This window comes from Rasamsonia byssochlamydoides, assembly GCF_041956645.1.
Source record: "Rasamsonia byssochlamydoides strain NRRL 3658 unplaced genomic scaffold VTN77scaffold_50, whole genome shotgun sequence".
Lineage (NCBI taxonomy): Eukaryota > Fungi > Ascomycota > Eurotiomycetes > Eurotiales > Trichocomaceae > Rasamsonia > Rasamsonia byssochlamydoides.
In genome coordinates this window covers 109,815-128,391 of record NW_027192433.1, presented here as the reverse complement: position 1 = coordinate 128,391, position 18,577 = coordinate 109,815, and the positions used below count along the sequence as shown (strand labels likewise).

Genomic DNA, 18,577 nt, shown 5'->3' with positions numbered 1-18,577 from the left:
TGACACTCAGAACGCAGTATTATATCCTTGATTGAGAATGCACCTTCTAGATGCATTAAGATCGCAAGATATCGCAACTTTAGACAATCTGTTGCCAGAGAGGGAAAGTGCTTGTGCGAATCGAGACAGCGGGAGCATGTTTGCACGATCGAAGTTTGTGCGATTCAAGAAAAATGCAAAACCAAGATCTGCTCCAATTCTCGATGTCGCTCCAGGTGGGGAGTATACTGTCTGTTGAGTTCCCCGTTTTCCTGTTGTATATTATTGTCACCTGAGGGAGGAGTCCTGCCAAATCGTACTGAATCAGAAAAAGTTTTATATTTCCGTACTTCGATATTCTTTGCCACACAGACGACTGCAACATACTTGTTAGCCCATCTTATACTATATCAAACAGCAAATTGCAAATAACAGGGCAACAGTCCATACTTGTTGGAGAGACATACAGTCCCGTGTTGCTTGCAGCGGTAGATGTATAAAGGGGATCTCCATCCTGTAGAGCAACAGCATTAAAGCGTAGAACTAAGTGACTTCTTGCTTTTGGTACAAATCTGCCACAGATTAGCCACACTCTCTGACTGTCAGTGCTGGGACCTTACCTGGGGGTAGACATGATTGTCCATGCTGCGAGTAAAGGGCGAGCAACAACCAGTCATAGGATGGATTGCCTGCTTGGTAATGCAAGATCAAACCACACGCTGGAAATTGATGCTCTGAAGGGAAGATAGCAGCACTTTCGAGCAACTAAGATAACGCTTCTTGAACCAGGGTACTTTGATGAAAGCGTCTGTTGGATCAATCAGCAGGCGGCTCCAGACCAGGCGAAGACGTGCCCACAGAGAATGACAGAGAATAATATGCACCAGCTGTCCTCCAACTCTCTGCCCGTGATAACGCCACTGATAATGGTTGGCGATATTTGCTAGGAACTGCAGGCATTCTTTGGTGCTGACTGTGGTGGGTCCTATGCTTGCAGTAGTGCTATGATCGACAATCGGGGACCATAGAAACTTGAACTGGGACACTCTCTTTCAAAAAGATAGTTCCTCATAAGTTGACAGAAATCCATATCGGCATCCATAATCGTCCATATACCTTGCGATCTAATCTATTCATTTGGGTGTCCGTACAGCGTCGGAGCTGTATCCGGTTGAGGATTCGAGGTATAACAACAAGGGCGGCATCGGGATCAATTGAGCCATTAAAGAGCAGGGTTAAGGATGTGAAGGTCTTTGTCGGGGTTTGTCAGATCTGCGTCGCGATATATGTCGATGGCGCTGTCCCCAGTAGACGCGTAATCCGGCGCCGGACCTCAAACGCCTCCTGATGCAGGAGGCACAGGAAGCCTTTGAGGTCCAACGGGCGGTTCATCATCGGCGTCGCGGTCACGATCTGTGCTGATGCAGTCCAACGAGGCCATTTCCTTGTGGATTCTGGTGGCAGGGTTTTTGACTGCGTGTCCTTCATCCAGGATAACGCGCTGCCACTTGAACCTGGTGAGATCCATTCTATCTTGGGCGCTGGATTCCTTTGGAATCTCTTCGTTCATCCTGTGGTCGGTAGCTTCCAAGGATCAGCGTTGATTCCAAAATCATAAGTCACCAGAAGTTGGAATATCAAGCAACAGAGCCAACCTCTTGATGGGCATTGCATGCAGATCGGTGGTCCATGAAGCCTTGATTTCTCGATCCGTACTTTGGACTCCATGGCCCAGTTGCCACATGAAAGTAGAGTCATCAGAGATGGAGTGATTATAGGAATATATAAAATTGTCGGATTATAGGAGTAGACGAAGCAGACTGGGAGAGTTGTAAAGTTGGCTGGATCAGGCTGGGAGCAACGGCAGAAACCGGCTTTTTATTCCTGAGCCTGGGGAGGTAGTCACCGGAGACGGCCGGACAGTGAATGCAGAAGGTGGCAGCAGAGCTTGTTCTGTCACTCCTTACATTCTGACATTCACCTCCGCCGGCTGGATACTGGTGAATTATCAGTGCAGACATAATTACCAAATCGGGTAATATGGATTGAAGCTGTCCGCGAAACAGCACGAAGTCATGAGTGTCTGGAGAGGGCTCTGATTTCTTGAGAAGACTGGCACATCCAGGAGATAACTAGGATGTCTCCATGGAATTACTACTGTTACAGGACTAAACGCCCATATTCATGAGATTTCTGGATGCTTCTTTTTGACTGAGACCTGCATGTCTCACGTTGCAGGTACATACCTTTCCACAGTGTCTCAAGACGGGCAGGTCAATCTAAAACACCAGAATCAGGTATGCAAAGGAACAGCCGGTGTGCATTTGGCGTATTGGAAAGACATCCATACTTTCAATAAACACAATAATTCTATGTGGTTACTCTGTTTGATATGCGGAGAGCTTTAAAATGTAGTACACGAGTAACGATAAGATAATAAGAGGACAAATATGCCACTGTGTATTGACTCTACTCATTCACTGGCACAATTCTTGAACAACTTTTGCATACTTTCCTGCGCCTTCTTCGCAAAGTTCTCCATCTCGTAATCCTTGCCCTTGCCATCGGGCCCGCTGTCAAATATCTCCATGGAGAAATACCCCCGGAATCCGGTCTTCAGAACCGCCTTCGCCACGTCCTCGATAGGCAAATAACCGCCGTCATACGGCATGGGTCGAAAATCATGACTCCATCTCCCCCGGGGCCGGAGCCCGCCGATGTCTTTGTTTTCGAGGGGTTGCACAGGCTTGTACGCGTCCGAGATTTGCAAGAGATAGATCTTCTCTCGAGGGATGGATTTCGACAACTCGTCCATACTGGCTGCGAATCGCTTGTCGAGCTCTTCCTTGGGGACATCCTCGATCAGACCCGACGGCGTTGTTGGATCCCCCCATTCGGCTCCTGCTGTCTGGAAGGTGTCCAGACAGAGGCCAACGTTGGGTCGATCGACTGCCTTGACGATCTCCCACACGTCCTTCCAGGTGGGTGCGTGCGTCGACCAGCACCAGTTCTCGTATGCCATGCGGAAATTTTCGCGCGCCAGCATGTCAGCTAGCTGGCGGAGATCTGCCACTATGTCCTCCCGCTTGGTGGATATTTTTTCGGCTGGGGTGTCGGTTGCACCAACCTATCCGATCTGTTAGAAATACAGAGAATAAGATAGATAACCATACCGAAGGAGAAAGTATACCTGTAATAAATCTGTTCCACACGCGTGCATGATCTGAATCCACCCTTTCGCTCTGGTAAAGGCATGCTCACGCTCTATCGACCCCCGGGGCCACCCTTCAAAGTTGGAAAAGGGCTGTAGCATCATGATATCCAGCTTCAGGGCCTTGCATTGGCGGCCAATATCCTGGGCGGCCCTGACCAGCGCCGGGAAGTTGTCGTCTGCGACTTTCTGGTTGAAAAGAGCCTCGGCATAGGACTTGATGTCTGGGAACGACAGCTCAATCGCGGTGAACGCGGCGTTCGAGATGGCTTCCAACTTGCGCGGTAGGGTGTCGGATGGATGGCATCCGATGGAACAGCTCGCGTAGGCGAGGGGGATCTTTCGAAAAGATCGCAGGCTCATAGGTTCAGACATGTTTCATCTCTTTTATCTTTTCGTCCACATGTGAATTAAGAAAAGGCCATTACACAAAGTAATGAATTCTTGGTATAGCGATCTCGAACGGCAGGCCAGCTGCAATTGTTCGCATGCAACGAGAGCATCAGCATTTCCACTCGCGTATTATCATGGCGGCTTGCTGCAAATACAGACACGAATTAAGCTTCCCAACCGGGGCTTGATGATGATGTTTCCTTGACGCGACAGAAGTACGTTAGGGCTGAAGTTCCGTCCACGACGGAATGTCGTCATCCAACCATCACGTTCTCCCGCCTCCCACCAAATACCAGCGCGTTAGATCCCAGCAATATGAAGATTTTCATGGTTTCACCTGGACCACCGCTAAAGAAGAGCTCCTTCACAAGCTAGTGGCGGATCACGCCCTTCTGACGAACATTGGCCCCTGACTCCCGCAATTTCCGGCCAGGGTAATTGGATGATCTTGGATACACCTGGCCAAATACCTTGCTGGAAGCCTTGAGATACCATGATGTAACCATCGATAAGGCAACCCGGACAACGTGTCCGTTCGCCTCTTCGCTGAATTCTCGAAACAAAACCACAGCAGTATCGTCTCCGAGGCCCCTCTTCCTCTCAGTCAACCCCCTCACTGAATGAAACATCCCATCTAAGTTTAGACAGGCAACATGGCAGACCCCATCGAGCGGTTTAAGTGCATTGGTGTCGTCGGCGCCGGAAACATGGGCTCGATGATGACCTTTGCATTCGCGGAAATGGGGCTGGACGTGTCGGTCTGGGACGTGTCAGGCCCCAATATCGACAAGCTCATGGAGCATGTCAAAAAGTCGCACGGCCAGTTCAAGGGCAAGATCACCCCCTACAAGAATATCGATGAGTTCACGAAGAGTCTCGAAGGGAAAGGGGAGCGCAAGCTGTTCATGTTCTCCATCACCCACGGACATCCCGCCGATTCCGTCCTGGCCCAGATCAAACACGACTTGAAGCCCGGCGATATCATCCTGGACGGCGGAAATGAGAACTACCGCCGGACGGAGAGGCGTCAGCGAGAACTGGAGCCCCTGGGAGTAAAGTGGATCGGCATGGGCGTCTCAGGAGGCTACCAGTCAGCCCGACGTGGCCCCAGTCTGTCTCCTGGCGGCGACAAACAGGCCATTGAGACGGTCCTCCCGCTGCTGGAGAAGTATTCCGCCAAAGACCGTAGAACAGGGAAGCCGTGCGTGACGTACATCGGCCCCGGGGGGTCGGGCCACTTTGTCAAGATGGTCCACAATGGCATCGAGGGAGGGATGCTCTCCACCACCTGTGAAGCATGGGCTCTCCTCCACAACGGCTTAGGGATGACCTACGACGAGATCGGGGATGTCTTCGCGAAGTGGAACGACAAGGGCGAGCTCTGGAATACGTATCTCCTCGCAATCGGCGCCGACATGTGCCACAAGAGGAAGTCTGCGGAAGGCGACGGACATGGCGAAGGCGTCGATCCCAACGACGGGTACGTGCTGGATGATGTGCTGGACAAGGTCGTGCAGGACGACGACGACACCGAGGGCACGCCGTACTGGACGGTGATGGATACAGCTGCCCGCCACATCGCGGCACCGACCATCGCCTGCGCTCACTATCTTCGTGTCGCCAGTGGGAATCGCGAGCAGCGCGTGCGCGTCGCGAAGAAGCTGCAGATCCCACCGCCCAAGAATCTCCCGGGTGTCAAGGATCGAGAGGCTTTCATCGAGACGCTCCGCCGTGCCGTGTACGCATCGTACCTGGCCTCCTTCTGCCAAGGACTCGAGCTCATCGCGCGCGCCTCCCACGACGAGGGCTGGAACATCAACCTGGGCAAGTGCATCCAGATCTGGCGTGCCGGCTGCATCATCCAGTCGGAGTACATCGCCGACATGCTGCAGCCGATCCTGGCGTCGGACGTGCAGATCATGAACATGAAGCTGATCGACGAGGTGTCTGCGGACCTGCACCGGAACTACGCGCCGCTGAAGGAGATAGTCATGCGCACCGTCGAGATCGACGGCTATGCGCCCGCCATGTCGGCCACGCTGGAGTATCTCAAGTACGAGAGCGGCACGATGCTGCCGACCAAGTTCATGGAGGCGCAGATGGACTATTTCGGCGCGCACGCGTACAACAAGCCGGGTGTGCCGGGCGAGGATCCGGGGCCGACCAAGAAGGGTCCTCACCATTACGAGTGGAAGCCTGCATGAGACATAAACATCAATTGTATCAACTAGACGATCACCGCTTAAGAATGTATAAAATGTGCTCCTTTTGTATAGCATCGGAAGTGCTTGCAAGCATGGTAATGAGGCCTGTCACTTCGATACGAGGTTAGTACCCTTACTAACTTGAAGTAGAATTCTTTATTGTAATAGAGTGAAGAATGAAAAATACTAGATTAGATCTTATAGTAGAATACTTTAAATCAAGATGTAGTAAATTTTTAAAAGACGGACCTGAGAATTACAGTACATGTTGTTTCTGGTTAGTTTGGCATAATAGCCCCATTGCTCATAATACTACGATATAAAACCTACTAATTAGGCAATGAGCTTTTTGCTATTCTGATTATTATTACTTCTTATCTCTCTCTCATCCCTCCCCCCCCCCCCCCCTTTTTTTTTTTTTTTCCCCCCCCCCCCCCCCCCCCCCCCCCCCCCCTTTTTTTTTATTATCCCATATCCACCTAATTAGTTCCTTTTGCCATCATTCTGATATTACTATTCCTCCCTGTTGCTCGTTTGTATTGTAGTTCTCGCCTGCCAATGGCCCAGTGAATCGTGACACGTGCTGTGAAGCCTGCACTAATAGCAGAATCAACCGGTGGCCGCAGTACAGTACATGTACGTGCTGTCCAATTTAGGAAATTAAGTCGCCAGGAGAGAAATACCGCTGAAAGTCCTTAACTCTTTGCGTAATGCGGTCAACGCTGATACGTCTGACTTGGACTCGTTGGCGTGAGAAACGTCTTGTATTTTAGCAAATTGCTTGGGTAATAGAGAATACCTGAAGCGAAGCCCTAAAGTAAAGTATTGACTTCATGAAGTAATGATTATTTGTGAGAAAGTCGTGTGTAAAATGCTCTCTATAAACTACCTAACAGGGGGTGGGAAGCCTCTACTCCGTATATATACAAGTGGAGCTATTAGATCACTTGTGTAGTCGAAGCGTGAGACTTGCAGATCATGAGCATTCAACACATCTAGTGTCGTAACCACTCCTCTGTTCTGACGGTTGGAGGGGGAAGACTTCCCGCCTGGTGCGGAATAGCATGAAAGAACTCGGTATCGGCGTTCCTAAAAAGGCTTGTTAGACAATATGTGGAGAGCCTCGTCTCACCTTTCGGAATACAGATATACACTGGCTCCCCGGAATCCTTTCCGCTGTTTTTGATGAATTCGAGGTAATACTCATGATGCATCCTTGCCAACTGTTGGAAAATCGCCGTATTTGGACTGAAGCGAGCGCCATTCGACCCTATGACAGTTATTTTAGTATATACATTTCAATTGCGGAGGAAACCTAGGAATGAGCTACCATACCTGAGCTAGTAACACCAGGACATACCAGTCCATTCTTCGCAATTTCGACGCCATCAGAATAGTCTGAATTATAGTCTCTCAAGCACCTATCATAGCGTTGTGATTCACGCTGCAGCTGGAATTTATATAAAGTCGCCGGAAATGTAGTGTGGACGGACAGAATCGAAAAGTTTCGACGGCCATTGAGTCCTTGGGTATAGGCGGCCATTAAAGGTAATTTATATTTTTTACAGATTTATAAAGATAATGATCATAATTATAGTTGAATATACAGTAGAGAAGGTTTCCCGAAAACGTATATTTTTTTAGAGTTTTGAATAAAATAAATAGATCTAGTAAAATTCTAAAGTCCTCAACTTCTTCATAAAGGACTATGACTTCGCCAAATTATAAAGATGTTTACATATAAATCTTTTTATCTAATAGTTGCTTGTATTATTATTATTTAATAAAGAAATAAAAAATTATAGGCGTATTACATCGAATAATTGTGATGGATACTTTGCGGGGACAGGAAGAACCAATCGGCAGGTGGAGATCAGGCAGACGCGCTGTCCGCCAATAATGTCGCCAAGCCGACAAAAAAAGTACCGTACAATACCAAAAGTTACCAGAGCCCCTCTTTATAAATGTCTTCAATCTGAATGTCCCTCTTCTCTTCTGCCCGCCGTCACTTTGCGCATTTCATCTCACGACCCCTGCGGACGATCGAGTCGCCGAAGCAACGGGCAAGGAGGATGGCTGCTCTTCCGAACGAATACAAGGGTATGTGTGAGAATCGCGTCGAGCCCTCTGCTGCGGGGAAACGTTCTTCGCAATTGGCCGAAGGACTGATCTTTTATTGAAATGTCCTGTTCAACCACGCTGACAGCCACCTGCTAGACAGTGTCCGGATCGCTGTCATCGGCGGCACCGGTCTGAAGGAGCTCCCGGGCTTCACGCAGGTCGCCTCGCTCGACATCACCACGCCGTGGGGCAAGCCCTCGTCGCCCATCACCATCCTCCACCACAAGTGCTCGACCAGCGGCAAAGATGTCCCCGTTGCCTTTCTGAGCCGTCACGGCCTGCACCACGAGATCGCGCCGCATGAAGTCCCGTCGCGGGCGAACATTGCCGCGCTGCGATCCATCGGCGTGCGCACCATCATCGCCTTCTCCGCCGTGGGCAGTCTGCAGGAGCACATCAAGCCACGAGACTTTGTCGTGCCGGACCAGGTGATCGATCGGACGAAGGGCATCCGTCCGTTTACTTTCTTTGAGGGCGGCGCGGTGGCCCACGTCCCCTTTGCGGATCCGTTCGATGAGAATGTCGCCAAGATTGTGAGGGCGTGTGGACACAGTCTGGAGGGCGAGGGCGTCGTGCTCCACGACCGGGGCACTCTGATCTGCATGGGTGGGTGATTTCTCTATTTCATCACTCTCATGCAACAAAACTGATTCTGTGTCTAGAGGGACCGCAATTCTCGACGCGCGCGGAGAGCAACCTCTACCGCTCCTGGGGCGGCAGTGTCATCAATATGTCGTGCCTGCCCGAGGCCAAGCTGGCCAGGGAGGCGGAAATCGCATACCAGATGATCTGCATGTCGACGGACTACGACTGTTGGCACGAGGCCACCGCGGATGTCACGGTCGAGATGGTCATGGGCAACATGAAGGCCAACGCGGTCAACGCCCGACGCTTTGTGAGCGCCGTGCTGGATGCGCTGAGCCTGGACGCCCACGCCGACACCGTCAACGCCAAGCACCTCGAAGGCAGCATCAAGTTTGGCCTCAGCACGCCTGTGTCGCAGTTGAACCCGGAGGTCAAGAAGAAGCTGGACTGGCTGTTTCCGGGGTACTTTGACTGATCGGCCGTCATGTCATGTCATGTCATGTCATGTTGCTCATGAATGATGGATGATATCCTATCCTTTTGCTGCTTTTACATATGTTGAGACTGGGTATATACTGAAGATACCTATTTGCGGAAATAGATTTGGAATAAATACAGAAGTCGGCTGTCGAATGGCAGTCTGCCATCGCTATCCCAGGAAGCACATATGGTACGTACATGTTTCGTGTTAGCCAGAAATAAAAAGGAGGGCTACATAATTTCTCGAAATAGAAGATAGGAGTTACAAAACTTGACCAATGAGGATCCGATATTCTTTTGTTCTATCTAGAACTGTGGATTCCGTACCAGGTCGAGTATTGCTCGTATCTATACTTTCGCTAACATAAATTAGTAAATATAGCTAATATTAGCACCTTAGAGCTTACTTTATACTCCGTAGTAATGAACATCTCAGGTTGGGTCCGTGTAACTAGCGCGTGAGTACGAAGTATTAATCGAAGAAGAAAAAAAAAATGAAAATGAAAAATGAAAAATGAAACAGGAAAAGGAAGGGAAAAAGACAAAAAAAAGGAAAAAGCGGAGGATGAAGATTGCGCGGCCTGATCGATCGACAGGGGCGATAACCGTTTCTGTCTACTATTACCTATCGTTAGTTGCTTGACAGGTATTCTTAGCATCTCGGTGATATTGCTGGCATTTTATTCAGTGTACGGAGTAGAGAGAAATGATGATATGTACCGAGTACAGTACAGCCGACAGAATAATTCCTTCGTATGCAGGAAGGAGTGTAATTGGGATCGCGTGACCTTGTGCCGCATTACATCTCCAGAGGACACCTTCTAATAAACCACAATGCACTGTACGGAGTACGGAGTGTACTGACATGATTACCCCTGTCCAGTGTCAGGCTGTCGGCTGGGCTAGTTAACCGAGGCCTCGAGGCCACCGCGTGGGTATGTTTAATCCTGGTCATCATCCCCAGCACCAAGCCAATCTAACCGACTCACTAACTGTTCACCGTCTTCAATCATGCAGGACATCTCACGCTACTACTTCCCCTCCATCCGAACCATCCTCGAATCGTCAGAAAGCTCCTCGTGACGATGCGTGTGGGTAGGACAAAGATAGAGCCGGCGCTGCAGCCTGCAGCCTGCAGCCCAGCCCCGCAAATGGATCTATGATGCCTCCATCTAGATAACTTAATCAGTCTTTTTATAATGGCCGTCCACTCCACCGACTACGGATGTTCCTCCGTCGCCAGTTTTGTTTCTGCCATGTGAGCATCTGTCTCCCTTCGCTGGGTTCTCGGAAACTGTCTGGCCTGGAAACTGGGCGTGATACTCGTTTTGAGGTCCCATCTGTGACTTTTCTCGCTGCTGCTAATTTCTCCGCTTATTCTGTGATTCTGGCAGCTTTATGGCAATGCATGCAGACGCATAATAAGTCTCTGTCGGAGAATTTTAATAATGCTAATTGAAGCCAACTTCCTCTTCAATGATGGATTTCCTGATCTGCTTTCTCATTTTTGTATCCCTCTTGCTTTCCCCTAGCACAGCGCTGTCACAGGAAAAGAAATCTAGTGCCCACATCAACCGACGCACCGATCTCCCCCCGGGATATTCGTCGCCAGACTACTATCCTACTCCCAATGGCGGCTGGGTGGCGGATTGGGCGGATGCCTACGCCAAGGCGCAGCAGGTAGTGAGCCAGATGACCCTGGCGGAAAAGGTCAACATTACCTCTGGAACGGGCTACTTTATGGGCCCCTGCGTGGGGAACACTGGCAGCGCCTTGCGTTTTGGCATTCCCAATCTCTGTCTGCAAGATGGTCCCCTGGGGATTCGCAACACGGATCACAACACGGCCTTCCCTGCGGGGATCACCACAGGGGCCACCTTTGACAAGGACCTGATGTACGCTCGTGGGGTGGCTCTAGGCCAGGAGGCCCGCGGGAAAGGCATCAATGTGCAAATGGGTCCCGTCGTGGGACCGCTAGGACGAAAGCCTCGAGGAGGGCGTATCTGGGAGGGTTTTGGAGCCGATCCCTCGCTGCAGGCGATTGGGGCGGCGCAAACGATCCAGGGCATGCAGAGCGTCGGCGTCATCGCGACGCTGAAGCATTTCATCGGCAATGAGCAGGAGATGTACCGCATGACCGATCTCCTCCAGCAAGGGTATTCGTCCAACATCGACGATCGCACTCTCCATGAGATCTACCTCTGGCCATTTGCGGAAGGAGTTCGCGCGGGGGTGGGATCCGTCATGGCAGCTTACAATGATGTATGCCTTTGTCCTTGTGCCACTATGATATTATTCCTGGCTAACATTCTACCAGGTCAATGGGTCTGCATGTACCCAGAACAGCAAATTACTCAACGATCTCTTGAAAGATGAGCTGGGTTTTCAGGGGTTTGTAACGTCCGACTGGTCGGCCCAGATCGGGGGTGTCTCTTCCGCACTGGCTGGACTGGACATGGCCATGCCGGGGGATGGCGCTCTTCCCTTGTTGGGAGACAGCTTCTGGAATTATGAGCTATCGACGGCTATCTTGAACGGGACCGTCCCGGTCGAGAGACTAAATGATATGGTAAGTCGGTCGTCGATCAATGTCATCAGTACCGTAATCATAGTGAGTAGATATTTGCTGACAAAATAGGTAACTCGAATTGTTGCAACCTGGTACAAGATGGGCCAGGACCAGGATTACCCCCTGCCCAACTTTTCTACTAACACCGATGACGCAACCGGTCCACTGTATCCTGGAGCTCTCTTCTCGCCCACTGGAGTGGTCAACCAATTTGTCAACGTCGAGGCTGATCACAACGTTGTCGCCAGAGCGGTGGCCAGAGATGCCATCACGCTGCTTAAGAATGTCAACAACACCCTTCCTCTCAATCGCAACGCCTCGTTGCAGGTTTTCGGGACAGACGCGGGCCCGAATCCTGACGGTCTCAACTCCTGCAGCGATAATGGCTGTGACCAGGGCGTGTTGACTATGGGCTGGGGCAGTGGCACGGCCCGACTCCCCTATCTCATCACTCCACAGGATGCGATCACTAACGTGTCCTTCACTGCCCGGTTCTACATCACCGACTCGTTTCCGTCTGGTGTTACTGCTGGCCCAGACGATATTGCTATCGTCTTTATCAATGCTGATTCCGGCGAGAATTACATCACTGTGGAGGGAAACCCCGGTGACCGGCTGGTGGCAGGGCTGTATGCGTGGCACAACGGAGACGATCTGGTGCAGGCTGCTGCGAATACATTCTCCACTGTCGTCGTCGTGGTGCACACGGTGGGCCCGATTATCCTGGAGAACTGGATCGACCTGCCCGCAGTCAAGGCCGTGCTCTTTGCCCATCTTCCCGGCCAGGAAGCTGGTGATTCGCTTGTAGACGTTCTGTTCGGCGACTACAGCCCTAGTGGACATCTACCGTATACGATACCGTACAACGAATCCGACTATCCGGCCAGCGTGAGTCTGATCGACCAACTGTTTGGCCAGATTCAAGATACCTACACGGAGCGCATCTACGTCGACTACCGCCATTTTCTGCAAGCCAACATCACCCCTCGGTACCCGTTTGGCCACGGTCTGTCCTACACCACGTTCAAGTTTTCTGAGCCCTCTCTGTCGACCATCACGCCTCTCACGCAATATCCTCCGCCTCGTCCGGCGAAGGGGCCAACCCCGACTTACAACAATACTATTCCGCCTGCGTCGGAAGTCGCCTGGCCAACGGATTTTAATCGCATCTGGCGCTACCTGTACCCGTACCTGGACGATCCCGCTGCCGCGACGTCGACCACTCCATATCCTTACCCAACCGGCTATACCACGACTCCGCAGCCCCCTCCCCGAGCGGGCGGCTCCCAGGGCGGCAACCCTGCGTTGTGGGATATCGCCTTTTCCATGAGCGTGAAAGTCAGCAACACGGGTTCCCGTCCGGGCCGTGCTGTCGCACAGCTGTACGTCGAGCTGCCTGCATCATCCCTGGGGGTGGACCTGCCACCGCTTCAGCTGCGGCAATTCGAGAAGACGGCCATTTTGCCGCCGGGAGAGAGTCAGGTGTTGACGCTCAACGTGACCCGGAAGGATCTGAGTATTTGGGACGTCGTGGTGCAGGACTGGAAGGCGCCTGTTGATGGGCAGGGGGTGAAGTTGTGGGTTGGGGAGAGCGTGGCGGATTTGAGAGTTGTGTGTGAGGTTGGTGGGGAGTGTGGGAGTGTGTAGCAGGGAAGTGGTGGTTTGTTGCGATGGTGATCGAGATTTCTGGAATTAATTCATTGACACAGATAATAAATGAATGTACATACGCTGATGAAAATTGGATATGATTTTGGCGATCTTATTTGACCTATGCAGGGAAACAAAGAACTGTCGGAAGCAAACAGACGCCTCCTTTTTTGTACAACCAGGTACGTACAGCAGTACAGTACATAATATGGACCCAACTCCCCTGCGCAGACTTTCTCTTCTTTTTTTTTTCTTTTCCTTTTCCTTCCTCTTCCCTCTCTGTCTTTCCTCGCTATCTATGAGTCAGTCACTCTGTTATACTGTACTGTGCTTATGGTGAATACTTCCTTCCTTCCAAGGGACTGACCCTGTTAATTGAGCTTCCTATATATTCCAGCAAGATTCGATTATCGCAGTCACCGGTATCAAATTACGGATGGCATTCGATACCCAGTCAACTGACTATTCATCGGCGTTCATCGTGGGAAGCGTCCATGAGATGCCATCGACTATATCGACAGAGGGCTACCATTCCGGCTTCTATACACCACCAGCACGCAGTAATTCGCCAATATCACCATTCTCTCTCTATATATGCGTGTTCCCTCTCGAAAAGGGCCTGTTAGAAGATAATACAACGCCAATCCGACCGGAAAAGAAAAGGAAATGCATGGACACCCACTCTGCAGCACATTCCAGATGGTGCGTCTTCTTCTGCCAGAAATTCTTCTCTTTGGAAAGTGAATACAATCGAATCTAACAGTGACAGGCCATCGATTTCGAGGGTGACATGACAGACAGTGAATATTCCCTACCTATCGTAGATATCTGGCAGGCAAATTCCGTCAGAGTGAATACGACACATCCCGGCTGTCAGTCACTGCCTGCTCCGCCCTTTACTGAGTCATTGGTCTATAAATTCCCCTCCGACCTCTCTCTCTCTCTCTCTCTCTTTCTCTCCTTCGAAATCCAGAGAGTACACTACCCCTCTACCTTATCATACCTATCTTGTACTCTTTCTTACTTACTACTACTACCATCCTCGAACCGGTTTATGGCTGCTATATCGGTCGGTCGATCTCAGTTATATACCTTGTGTGCGCCGTTCAGGTCATTATTTATATAGAGACAGTCACAAGGGAGGGCTAAGGAGAGTGCCAGGGAGCGAGATGGACAGCTCCTGACCAAGGACCTCCACGCCCTCAGCCTCTATGCACAGAGGACGTTCGAGAGTTTCGCGGACTTCGTGGCACTGATGGAGAGGGACCCGGAGAGTGATGTCAACCCCAAGCACGTCGCGATGCAAATACTGAAGACGGCGTCAGAGGAGCGACTTGTCTACCTACCTACCGTACTTATTCCAACTTGGCAGGTGATAGTTCGTCCATCTCCTTCTAGGCTCGAGATCTGGCATCTGGCCGAAATCCGGCACATCCGGAGAAACCAAAGAGGAGAATGCATCCTAGACACTCTGGTAGGTAATAGCTCTAGCTCTGGCAGGAGATGGATATACTTACTTATTGTGGGCTCTGGTTCCTATATCGAGAGTTTCCTGCAGATTTTCTTGCGAAGTTACAGGCCAGAACGCTTGGTTGCTTCCTCGAAGTACTTCCTTTCAATCAGTATCTCTTCTTCTTTTTCTCTTTCGATGGATGGTTAGTGCCTCCTATACCTAATATCTTTGGCCGCAACTAGGGCAAGGAACTAACTACCTTCGTCAGGCAGCAAGCAACCAGATCCGCTAAGCAATACACCGAGTGTTCCGGAGCAATCAGCAGATCATATAACTACCGACCGAGTTTTGCCTTTCGGGCTGACAACTCGACCCGCCACGTTCCAGCGATATGTCAATGACCTCTTCTTGGACCTGGACGATTACCTCAATGACTTCATGGCCATTTATCCGGCAAAGCCTGAAGATGTGGCTTTTTCCGACGAGACTGCCTTATGTCTTCCTGCTTGGACTGCGGTATGTCGCTACACTGCCTGCTCTTCATGGCTCGTGCTTACCTGGCTGGGTATATCGAGTGAGTCATTATCGCATGGTGCGAGCATTGAAGAAGAACGCCCTTAAGCAGTTGTCATGGGGCAAACACATTCATACGTTTCGGTATTATGGACATTGATGAAGCGCACCAGCTGAGAAACCTGGATACCCAGCAGAACCACGCAATGCAGAGGGTGCAAGGCAGGTTCCATGTCTTACCTGCTCATTGCCACTCCACCTTTCAACTCAATTCAAGATATCCGGGGCATTTTGCCATTCATTCTCTCTCCAGAAAATGACCAGTCTTTCGAGCACCAGCAACCGCTTCGGCCACCAGACTACGAACAAACAAAACCGATCTTCATCAAATGCTGACGTTGACGCTGAAAGACCCTCCACCGTGGCGTTTGGAATACCCCAATTCCGACTTTTTCTAGCACTTCTTCGGAGGTCGCTGAAGTCTGCTTATGCGAGTATCTGTCTGGTAAAATGCCGGTTGTAGTCGTCCGTGGGAGCAGAGATGGTGCGGGCTTCAGACGGGACGATAAATCATCCATGTTGGGATCCACATGGTGTTGAGGAGCATCGGAGGCAGTGTTTGTTACCAAGGGCCATCTTCCAGGTGCAAGAAATCCATGGGCAGGTTATCATTATGCGAGTCTCTAGCTTGTACATGAAGGGATTAGCCAGCCCTGAGAAGTTCAGATGGTGACTGAGTGGACGATCTGGGCGCTGGACTATGTCTGGTCATGATACCTACGTCCTTTTCATCTCGCTTCTTGCCCCTTGCCTCACCGTGACAGTCAAGTCTTACATTGATATCGCCAACGATGTCCGTTCTGGTCGACTTGGCTATTCATCTCGGTGAGGACAGAAACACAGCATGGAACTATATTACAAAGTGGCGAGGCCAGGCAGATAACGTTGTATGAAACATGTTTTCGAACGTGAAGACAGCCGAGAGGGCCGTTTATCCATCTACCTCAATCACCATCCTGCCCAACCGGGACTGGACTATCTCGAGTCGGACCGCGCGATGGTACCGGGCGACGACTTTGCGCACGGAAGGGACGTTGCTTCATGCGAGTATCTGAAGTTTGGGTCCGAAGTATTCTTAACCGATTAGTGTCGAGCCTGTTTCACGTACTAGGGAAAGCCATGAAACACTGTGGCCAATGGATCAAACGATACAAGCAGACAAGAAGCATGGTAGCAGCAAAGAATTGCGTCGTCTGAAGAAAAGAGAAAAGAAAGTCACTTGGAGGTGCTGATCACGATCTTGTTTGTTTGATCCCTCTAGCGAAGTCGCTGATGCCGGTGAGGAATACTATTGCATGGAAATGATGGCATGCCGATGAGGAAAAATTCGACATCGATAATCCCATTCTTCAAGACGATGACGCTGTGGATTCCGATCAGGAAGAGGAAGAGCTTTCATTGAAGATGAGCTTGATGACTGCGCTGTTCTCAGCAGTGATGAGTGGCAAGGACAACAAGAACAAGAGCAGGAAGAGTCCGAATATGAAAGATGACAGGGCTGTGTGCACAACGTTCTACAAAAACGGCACTGCGCCGGATATGGACTCCGGGCTCCCGAAGGACCAAGCTGATCTCGCGGAGGAGATTGAAAAAAAACTCGCCAGCAACTTGCTGAGTCCGCTGCTTCGTCTCTCCTGTTTCGTGGAAGGTCGCCGTTCCCAGCAGTCACTCGTCTCGTGCGGCCTTCGCAGACGTTCACTTGACAAGCCAGCGCGAATGACCCTCAGCTTGAGGTTATCAAAGGTGTTCTCGACGCCCCCTCGATGCTCCTTCATATAACAAGCCCTTGAGCAAGTGCTCGTCCAAAGAAGAATGTCTCGGCTGTTCCACCACCCCAAGGTATCTTGCAAATCCTCGCACAGTTGGCGAAAAGCGTGTGCAGTGTCGCCGGCGTCATGTAAATTGTCTTCTGATCCTGATAGTCATGATGCAGATCACTAATGAAGCTATTGTGCTTATGCATAGCCGGCTTCCTTGCAAACTGCACTCCGAAATACCGCATACTCGCCAAGATCATGAGGAAAGTTGTGCTCGCGGAGAAACGGAACATAATCCTGTTTTCTCGTTATCCCATGGTCCACTTTCATGTCGAGTGATTTGCGAAGGTTCTTGGGCTGAATGTCCTGAGCCTCCCGCTGTCGTCCTCCCCCAGGTGCTGTGTCGTCCAGAACGTCTTCATCCTTATCCGGTCATCTTTCTACAGTATTCTCATTTCATGGCCTGGTAGATTCATGGCTGGTGGCGCGTCAAGAACATGTCGACTCGCCTGCCGTTCCAGTCGCCCCAGCGGCGGCCCTGCTGACTCAAGAGGCCGCCAATGCTATCATTGACCTCGCTGCCCCCAAGAGCTTCCTGCTGGCGGTGAGAACCTAGCCGGGGTAGTCGCCCCTATGGCGCCTGCTCCAGCGGGAAGCCAAAGGCCTTCTATATAAAAGACTGAGAGAGACGCGTTCTGTCTGAGAGGATTTGCTTTCGGGGAACGAGCCCAGGCGTCGTCTCCTGTTAAGCCACGAAGGAAATCAGGATCAAAAATCACCCAGAGGCTGTAGCTGCTCCATCTGTGGCTATATTTACGCCTCTGCTATTTGGACAACGTCATCAGTCGACAAGATCCTGCACCGGTATACAATGTGCTAGATAGGTAAGTTGCTTTTAGACCTTCATCCTTAGCTACCTACTACACAGGAAGATATAGATGCTAATCGAAGGTAGCGCAGACGTGAAGACTACTACGGATCAAAACTTCCTCGTGAGCTTGAGATATTAAGTCTACCCTGGAGATGGCGGCCAGCCGAGCAGAGGTTCATCGTGAAGATATACGAGTATCCGCTCAGAGATACCCACGCGATAAAATACCCATTCGCTCATCCCACTCTCCACAAACAACGTGCCCATTACAGAGAGGTGGGAAAGGCATATAAGGACCACGCGGAAGCATTGAAAGCATACAACAAGCACGCGCAGTATGCATCGTAAGTGATCCAAACAGGCGGAACCTACAGTCCAAGCCAAGGAAAACCAAAAATCAGGACTTCGTTCTGACTAAGGCTTGCAGAACGTGCTGATATAATCAAGGGATCCAAACAATCCTGCCAGAGACCTATATGGTCAGCAGGTCCCGGCAAGGTCTCGACCTTCCGAGAATTCCACCTCTAGGTAAACTCTTTAGGTCTTCTGCTAGATGCAGCGAAGACAGGGAGACAATTGAACATCCGCCTGCTTCTCAAGTGGGAAAAAGGAGCACGCGACAGAAACAATCTGCTGATGATAATCCACCCAAAGCTGGAGCTGTGGCCCCTAGGAGATCTACCCATAAAACTGCTATAGAGACTATTCAGGATCTGGACATACCACTATCA

The 18,577-nt window shown here is 50.7% G+C and overlaps 6 protein-coding genes across 6 annotated transcripts; 4 read left to right on the top strand and 2 right to left on the bottom strand.

Annotated features, from left to right (window-relative positions):
• Nucleotides 1-1,245: 1,245 nt before the first annotated feature.
• VTN77DRAFT_6638 (uncharacterized protein) lies at nt 1,246-3,553 on the bottom strand (the record flags this gene model as incomplete). Its single annotated transcript, XM_069422938.1, has 3 exons — nt 1,246-1,520; nt 2,491-3,106; nt 3,170-3,553. 3 exons carry the CDS (start codon nt 3,551-3,553, stop codon nt 1,246-1,248), a joined length of 1,275 nt encoding a protein of 424 aa, XP_069276086.1.
• Nucleotides 3,554-4,236: 683 nt separating this feature from the next.
• On the top strand, nt 4,237-5,787 carry VTN77DRAFT_6637 (uncharacterized protein; the record flags this gene model as incomplete). Its single annotated transcript, XM_069422937.1, has 1 exon — nt 4,237-5,787. The coding sequence occupies one exon, from the start codon at nt 4,237-4,239 to the stop codon at nt 5,785-5,787; it is 1,551 nt and encodes a 516-aa protein (XP_069276085.1).
• A 995-nt stretch (nt 5,788-6,782) lies between these two features.
• On the bottom strand, nt 6,783-7,330 carry VTN77DRAFT_6636 (uncharacterized protein; the record flags this gene model as incomplete). Its single annotated transcript, XM_069422936.1, has 3 exons — nt 6,783-6,876; nt 6,940-7,057; nt 7,123-7,330. 3 exons carry the CDS (start codon nt 7,328-7,330, stop codon nt 6,783-6,785), a joined length of 420 nt encoding a protein of 139 aa, XP_069276084.1.
• Nucleotides 7,331-7,766: 436 nt separating this feature from the next.
• Nucleotides 7,767-8,968, top strand: VTN77DRAFT_6635 (uncharacterized protein; the record flags this gene model as incomplete). The annotated part of the gene is made up of 3 exons (XM_069422935.1): nt 7,767-7,887; nt 8,005-8,514; nt 8,571-8,968. 3 exons carry the CDS (start codon nt 7,767-7,769, stop codon nt 8,966-8,968), a joined length of 1,029 nt encoding a protein of 342 aa, XP_069276083.1.
• Nucleotides 8,969-10,449: 1,481 nt separating this feature from the next.
• Nucleotides 10,450-13,189, top strand: VTN77DRAFT_6634 (uncharacterized protein; the record flags this gene model as incomplete). The annotated part of the gene is made up of 3 exons (XM_069422934.1): nt 10,450-11,235; nt 11,291-11,542; nt 11,612-13,189. 3 exons carry the CDS (start codon nt 10,450-10,452, stop codon nt 13,187-13,189), a joined length of 2,616 nt encoding a protein of 871 aa, XP_069276082.1.
• A 1,651-nt stretch (nt 13,190-14,840) lies between these two features.
• Nucleotides 14,841-15,223, top strand: VTN77DRAFT_6633 (uncharacterized protein; the record flags this gene model as incomplete). The annotated part of the gene is made up of 3 exons (XM_069422933.1): nt 14,841-14,847; nt 14,914-15,161; nt 15,221-15,223. 3 exons carry the CDS (start codon nt 14,841-14,843, stop codon nt 15,221-15,223), a joined length of 258 nt encoding a protein of 85 aa, XP_069276081.1.
• Between the last annotated feature and the right edge of the window lie 3,354 nt (nt 15,224-18,577).